At 51.1% G+C, this 7,114-nt stretch overlaps 2 protein-coding genes across 6 annotated transcripts in view; both read left to right on the forward strand.

The window, feature by feature from the left end:
• Positions 1 to 5: 5 nt before the first annotated feature.
• On the forward strand, positions 6 to 3,097 carry Aup1 (ancient ubiquitous protein 1). 4 transcript variants are annotated; one of them, XR_001175737.1, is made up of 12 exons: positions 6 to 300; positions 377 to 514; positions 593 to 743; positions 928 to 1,112; positions 1,338 to 1,410; positions 1,505 to 1,578; positions 1,784 to 1,850; positions 1,955 to 2,057; positions 2,169 to 2,288; positions 2,393 to 2,508; positions 2,632 to 2,812; positions 2,913 to 3,096. XR_001175737.1 is itself a non-coding variant. In XM_013034633.1 (12 exons), exons 1-12 carry the CDS (start codon positions 251 to 253, stop codon positions 2,947 to 2,949), a joined length of 1,233 nt encoding a protein of 410 aa, XP_012890087.1. In that variant the 5' UTR covers positions 6 to 250; the 3' UTR covers positions 2,950 to 3,097. The 4 variants fall into 4 exon arrangements, 3 of the variants coding, with proteins under 3 accessions (XP_012890087.1, XP_012890089.1, XP_012890088.1); XM_013034633.1 differs by having other exon boundaries at positions 2,694 to 2,812; positions 2,913 to 3,097; XM_013034635.1 differs by lacking the exon at positions 2,913 to 3,096 and having other exon boundaries at positions 179 to 300; positions 2,393 to 2,544; positions 2,632 to 2,787.
• A 356-nt stretch (positions 3,098 to 3,453) lies between these two features.
• Positions 3,454 to 7,114, forward strand: part of Dqx1 (DEAQ box RNA-dependent ATPase 1) — a 9,376-nt gene continuing 5,715 nt past the window's right edge. Inside the window, exons 1-8 of one of the 2 annotated variants that reach the window (XM_013034595.1) lie at positions 3,454 to 3,831; positions 4,162 to 4,411; positions 4,623 to 4,816; positions 5,228 to 5,615; positions 5,943 to 6,176; positions 6,265 to 6,364; positions 6,456 to 6,614; positions 6,696 to 6,887. In XM_013034595.1, the coding sequence (XP_012890049.1) occupies positions 4,175 to 4,411; positions 4,623 to 4,816; positions 5,228 to 5,615; positions 5,943 to 6,176; positions 6,265 to 6,364; positions 6,456 to 6,614; positions 6,696 to 6,887 (1,504 nt within the window). In that variant the 5' untranslated portion in view covers positions 3,454 to 3,831; positions 4,162 to 4,174. Of the gene's footprint in view, positions 4,412 to 4,622; positions 4,817 to 5,227; positions 5,616 to 5,942; positions 6,177 to 6,264; positions 6,365 to 6,455; positions 6,615 to 6,695; positions 6,888 to 7,114 lie in introns of both variants that reach the window. The other variant, XM_013034594.1, reaches the window with a different exon arrangement.

A 7,114-nucleotide genomic window follows, 5' to 3' on the forward strand; every position in this document is an offset into this window, starting at 1 on the left:
CCAGCAGTGCACGCTGGGACCCAGGGTTCCCGCAGGTTGACTCCGCCCCGCCGCGTGGATGCCGGGAAATGTGGTCCCTACGGAACGCGGGTTTGAGGCGGGCCCCAGGGCTCGTGAGGCATGCTGGGACCGCTAGCCCTTCCGGGGCGCCTACCGCACTTGGGCTGCCCAAAGACTCCGCCTTCCCAGGAGCCCCTGCGGCCCGGAGTGAAGATGGCGGCGGCGGCTGGCCTTCCTTGAAGCAGCTGTGATGGAGCCTCCCCCGGCACCGGGGCCGGAGCGGCTCTTCGACTCGCACCGGTAAGAGTTCCGTAGGACGCGAGCAGGCCGGCTCCCGCGTCCTCCGACGCGTCGTCACCTCGCCTCTCGCCCGCAGGCTCCCGGCGGACGGCTTCCTGCTCCTCGCGCTGCTGCTCTACGCGCCCGTCGGGTTCTGCCTCCTGATCTTACGCCTCTTTCTCGGGATCCACGTCTTCCTGGTCAGCTGTGCGCTGCCAGACAGCGTCCTTCGCAGGTGCCGCCTCTGGCGCCCGAGGGTGTGTGGGGCCGGGTCCGATGCAGACCGCACAGTCACCGCCGCCTGTGTTCTCAGGTTCGTGGTACGGACCATGTGTGCGGTGCTGGGGCTCGTAGCCCGGCAGGAAGACACCGGACTCCGCGATCACCGCGTCAGGGTCCTCATCTCCAACCATGTGACACCCTTTGACCACAACATAATCAACCTGCTCACCACCTGTAGCACCGTGAGTCGGGGGTCGATGCCGAGAGCGCCCCCGGGTGGATCCCTGGCCTCACCTCCACTGGCTCTAGTTTCTCTTGGGGGGGGGGATGTTGAGCCTTACCCCTAACTCCACTCATTTCCCCCCATGTCACTTTTCTTTCCTTCCCCATCATGTCATCCTATTCTTACTTTTCCTCCATTCTTAGCCTCTACTCAATAGTCCTCCCAGTTTTGTGTGCTGGTCTCGGGGCTTCATGGAGATGGATAGGCAGGGGGAGTTGGTGGAATCACTCAAGAGATTCTGTGCTTCCGCGAGGCATCCCCCTACACCTCTGCTGCTTTTCCCAGAAGAAGAGGCCACCAATGGACGAGAGGGGCTCCTACGTTTCAGGTGGGTAAGCACAGGTATCTGGCTCCCACTGAGTTGGTGGTCAAGCTTGTGAATCCTTGTGTTTCCACAGCCTTCTTTAGCCCCTATCCTGCTCCCTCCCCAGTTCATTACCTGTCGGCCTACTGCTCTCAGATTTCCTAATTCCCCATTTCCCTTCTTATGCAATTTGACAGTGTGAGCTGCTAAGCTAGCTGGATACCTATCCTATTCTCTGTTGTCTTCTAGTTCTTGGCCATTTTCCATCCAGGATGTTGTACAGCCTCTTACCCTGCAAGTTCAGAGACCCCTGGTCTCTGTGGTGAGTGCGCGTTAGACAAAAGAATATGGGGTTTGGAAAGGAAGTTTTCAGCCTGTGGCTCTGGCATAGGCTTCACTTCATGCTCTCTCCTCAGACTGTGTCAGATGCCTCCTGGGTCTCAGAACTGCTGTGGTCACTTTTCGTCCCTTTCACGGTGTATCAAGTAAGGTACTAACTGTCCTCACTTCTTTGTGGTTTGGAAAGTACTCACTTGAAGATCAAGATCTGTCCATTTGTAGAAAGAAGGTTAAGGTTCCACCACAGGCAATACTGTTTACTAACCTTCTACCCTTAGATATTGGCTCCAAAGTAAGAAGGAAATGACACCCTCTGTCCTGGGTGGCTCAACATGGTATTGGATTGTTTTTTGCAGGTGGCTTCATCCTGTCCGTCGCCAGCTGGGGGAGGGAAATGAGGAGTTTGCATTCCGTGTACAACAGGTGGTTATCTACACAGGCAGGGTAGAAGTGGGACTCCTCCTTTGGGAGAAAAGGGAAGGTAAAAAGTTTGTGCTCTTAACTCATGATCTTCCAATTCTTTATAGCTGGTGGCCAAGGAATTGGGCCAGATAGGGACACGGCTTACTCCTGCAGACAAAGCAGAACACATGAAACGACAAAGACACCCCAGATTACGCCCCCAGTCAGGTGTGTAGTCTCTGTACACAGGTTTTTAGGTTTTAATTTTTCTCCATTCTGTGCTAATAAGTCTCCTGGTTTTCTACTTACCCTGTATCTAATCTGACTTTTTTTTTTCAGTCCAGTCTTCTTTCTCCCCTTCACCTGGCCCTTCTCCTGATGTGCAGCTGGCAACTCTGGCTCAGAGAGTCAAGGAGGTTTTGCCCCATGTTCCGTTGAGTGTTATCCAGAGAGACCTGGGTATGGGAAAGGGTGGCCTCAGAGTGACAAGCAGGGAACAGAAGTAGGTGGTGAAGGAAGCAGATGAGCAGGGAATGGACACTCCTCTTTTCCTGTCTTCCTAGCAAGGACTGGCTGTGTAGATTTGACCATCACTAATCTGCTTGAGGGAGCTGTAGCTTTCATGCCTGAAGATATCACTGAGGAAACTCAGTCCCTACCCACAGCCTCTGCCCCAAAGGTGAGACCCAGGAAGTAATCAAGTCCAAGACTTAGGGTAGGTTGGGGTAGTCTACATACTCCCTTTCCCTGACTTCTCTTTTTGATCCGGAGACCCTAGCACAGTGCCTCTCTTGCAAAGTAGGCATTCGATGCGTGTTTAATGATGATGACTTCGCAAGCCCTCTGACATTGTGATCACCTCAGTTCCCCAGCTCTGGCCTGGTGACCCCTCAGCCCACAGCCCTAACATTTGCCAAGTCTTCCTGGGCCCGTCAAGAGAGCCTGCAGGAGCGCAAGCAGGCACTGTATGAATATGCACGAAGGTGAGGGGCTTAGAAGACAATAGGAAGCAACAAGTTGGAGAAGGACTTTATGGAGCTAATTCAACAAAGCCCACACGATGTATCTCCTCATGTCCCACAGGAGATTCAGAGAGAGACAAGCCCAGGAGGCTGACTGAGCTCAAAGGAACACATGGCACCCAGAGCCGCAGGACCGGAGACTGGGGGCAGCCCTCACCCAACTCACAACAGGCCGGATGAGTGGGTGGTAAAAGGGAGGGATGGGGCTCCCCCAATCTCACATTAAATTCAGGGTTTTCACTCAAGGTCTCTGTTGCTTCTCTGGGTCTCAAAAGCCCCTGAATAAATTCCTTTTTCCATGGTTGGGGGGTTATGAGAGTGAGGGTTTCCTTTTAGGCTTTGGAGAGATGGTCAGAATGGAACTGTCTGGACAGACTTCATGCCAAGAGATGAGTGATGCTAAGAAAGTGTTTTTGTTTATTTGTGCCATTCTTGGGGCTTGATCTCAGCATGGGTGCTGTCCCTGAGTTTTTGTGCTCAAGACTAGTGTGCTACCACTTGAGCCACAGCTCCACTTATGGCTCTTTTAGTGGTTAGAGATAAGTGTTCCAGGAACTTCCCTGCCTAGGCTGGTTTCAAACTGGTCCGCTGATCTCAGCGTCCTGAGTTGCTAGGATTACAGGCATGAGCCACTGAAGCCAGGCAATACTAAGATAGTGTAACAACTGAAGGTAGCAACTGGATCCCAGCTTTGGTGATGAGCTTGTTTGTGAAGCTGCCATTACAAAACTACAGGTCCCATAATGCCTTTCACAAACACACGCCTAAGAAATACTCTGTGTGACAGAAGCTTGTTACCTATAGGTTTCTTGGATAAGTTAAATAAAGTATAACAAATAGCCCCACCCTCAAGCAAGCTTCAAGACTGGAGGTGGAGCCGGAATTTACCTTTGTACTTCTGGCAACTCAGGCTTGGTGTGGTGACTGGCAGGGAGGGTTCAGAACTGACTGCCATCCAGACTGCTCAGAGCTCCAATCAGGTTTGAATCCAGAATCCTTTTGGCCCTTTTATCCACCTCTTTCTGTTATTTTTTATTTTCCTCTAGATCTTCCCTTAGACTGCTGCTTCATGATTCCTCCTTTTTCTGGATCCCTATAGTAGACATAAGGCTTTTACCACCCAACTACAAACAGGGCAAAAGTCCACTTCTAAAGGTTCCTTTGAAATACCCAGCACTATTTCCTGACAAGCAAGAAATGGATAGCCCCAGGGTATTAGCACCTAAGGGTAGCGGTTAAGGATAGAGCCAGATGAGATAGAATCGGTTGAGAGATGTGAAGCCTTACTTTTACTGCCCTGCCTTCTATAGGTCTTAAGCCATCATGAGCTCTCTGCCTCTGAGGCTTACAGAAGAATTTACTCCAAGTCCTGGAGAGTCTGAACTGGCTGTGAACCCCTTTGATGGTCTCCCCTTCTCTTCCCGCTACTATGAGATCCTTGAGCAGCGCAGAGCCTTGCCCATTTGGGCTGCTCGCTTCATCTTCTTGGAGCATTTGGAGAGTAGCCCCAATGGAGTGGTGCTGGTATCTGGAGAGCCTGGCTCTGGCAAGAGCACTCAGGTGGAGGGAAATCCTGGGAGTACACAAAGGGAGGGATTAAGGAATTGGGTTTTTCCCTGGACTAGGGGTGGTCTATGTGGGGGAGATGGGTTAAGCTGGTGCCACTGTGCTGGCAAAGGACTGGGGAACTCCACAAGTAGAATTAAACTTACTGTAATTCCCCTGACCAAGGTCCTGTGTCTTTCTGACTGGTTGTCCTTCCCTATCCTAGATTCCCCAGTGGTGTGCAGAGTTTGCTCTGGCCAGAGGATTCCAGAAGGGTCAAGTTACTGTTACTCAACCTTACCCACTGGCAGCCCTGAGCCTGGCTTTTCGGGTTGCTGATGAGATGGACCTGACCCTGGGTCATGAGGTTGGATATAGCATCCCTCAGGAGGACTGCACAGGGCCCAACACCATGCTCAGGTGGGGCCCTCTGCAAGCTTAACCCAAATCTAATACTCAGGTGGAAACCAAGACATTAGAAACCTCATGCACCAATTTGAAACAAGCCCAGTTGTCCAGCATCTCACCAGTCCCTCTTAACGTGCCCTTTAAATCATGTATAAAACTGCCAAACCAAGCCATTGAACCTCAGCCAAAGGTCTCAAAGGTTCACCTCACTTTCACCATGGAAATCTTGCTTCCTAGCTGGAGTATAGTTATGAACCAAGAGGGTTCCAACCAGCCTGGGGGTTGTGGGGTCAAAGTTATGATCTACATCTCAGGAAGTCAGTTATCTTTATAAGTATATAAATGCCCTAGGGAGAAGTCCCCGGACTTCTGGGGCTTGTCAATGTCCACATTGAGTTCTCTGCCCATTGCCAATGTCAACAGGTTCTGCTGGGACAGACTGCTTCTGCAGGAGGTGGCTTCCACCCGGGGCACTGGAGACTGGGGTGTGCTAGTGCTGGATGAAGCCCAGGAACGATCAGTGGCCTCAGATTTACTCCAGGGGCTGCTGCGAGATGCCAAACTGGGAAACCTTCCAGGAGATCCTAGACTGGTTGTGCTTACGGACCCAGCCCTTGAACCTAAGCTCCAAGACTTCTGGGGCAATCCACCCATTGTGCATGTACCCAGAAAGCCTGGTGTGAGTCCTGTCATCCCTGTCTACAGGGACGCTGTCCCTATTGATCGAGTGGAAGCTGCATGCCAAGCTGTGCTTGAGTTGTGTCAGAAGGGGGCTCCAGGAGATGTGCTAGTGTACCTGCCCAGTGAGGAGGTAAAAAAAAAAGGCAAAAGGAAGTACTCATATATACCATCTTCCTGTCCCAGTGGGAATAATGCAGATTAGGAATAGCTGAGTAGTAATATTTATTCTCTTCTGGGGTCTTTGGGAAAATACCAAGTATTTCCAGATTCCTTGTGATGTGTAGATTTGTGGCTTAGTGAACTATTGAAATTATATCATCTCCAGCTTTTTAAGTCTGCATATTACAGTGAAGGGTCATAGCTTTCATCAATTTTTCAGAGGTATGCAGGTAGCCACATACACACACACATACCCTATAAAAGGTAAGAATTGCCTAATACCCCACCCTTTCCTCAGGAAATTTCCCTGTGCTGTGAATCCCTGTCCAAGGAGGTGGGGACCCTCACTCTCCCAGGGCCTCCACCACGAGTGCTACCCCTTCACCCAGGCTGTGATCAAGCTGTTCAGGCTGTGTATGAAGACATAGACATGGGTGCCCAGAAGGTCGTGGTCACTCACTGGCTGGCAGACTTCTCTTTCTCCCTCCCTTCCATTGGACACGTCATTGATTCAGGACTGGAGCTTCGCAGTGTGAGTGAGAGATGAGATGGTATGGGGTCTAAGATAGAAACAGCTCATTCTGATCTTGTCTTGGCCTTGGTTGGGGATTGGACAACAGGTTTATAATCCTCGAATCCGAGCTGAATCTCAAGTCTTAAGACCAATTAGCAAGTGCCAGGCAGAGGCACGAAGACTGCGGGCAAGAAGGTTCCCACCAGGTAAGAACCTTTGTTTTCAGCTCCAACATTAGAAGTATTCCAGCATATATGCCCTGATAAAGCTACTTCCCTAGGTCTTTTTTTCTCCCAGGATCTTGCCTCTGCCTATATCCTAAGTCCATCTTAGAACTAGAGGCTCCCCCCCTGCCCCACCCCAGAGTTTGTGAAGAGAATCTGAGCCCTCTGGTGTTACTACTAAAGAGAAGACAGATTGCAGAGCCAGGGCAGTGTCACTTCCTGGACCGGCCTGGTGAGCCCCTGTCCCGCCCAAGAGCGGCCCTCTACCACCCAGCTCAGACCTCATGCCTTCTAAACCCTGTTTCCCCTTCAGCTCCAGAAGCATTGATGCAGGCCCTGGAAGACTTAGACTATCTGGCAGCCCTAGATGATGATGGAAATCTGTCAGACCTGGGAATCATCCTATCCGAGTTCCCCCTACCCCCTGAGCTGTCCAAAGCTCTGCTGGCCTCATGCGAGTTTGATTGCGTGGATGAGATGCTCACCCTTGCCGCCATGCTCACTGGTATACGTATAGCTTTAAACTACATTACCACTTGTTATCAGGAATTTGGGTTTTGCAGTGCTGAGGATCTTATCCACATGCCAAAGTACACCCTAGCTCCTCACTGGTGTAACTTGCTGTTATCAATCAATGGCTTTTGCAGCACCTTTTGCCCTTCCCCTTGGATGCCTTGTAATGAAAAGGTTTCAAGGCTAGCCCTTTCCTCTCTGCTCTAGCTCCCATCCTCA

This window comes from Dipodomys ordii, unplaced genomic scaffold, assembly GCF_000151885.1.
Source record: "Dipodomys ordii isolate 6190 unplaced genomic scaffold, Dord_2.0 Scaffold192, whole genome shotgun sequence".
NCBI lineage: Eukaryota > Metazoa > Chordata > Mammalia > Rodentia > Heteromyidae > Dipodomys > Dipodomys ordii.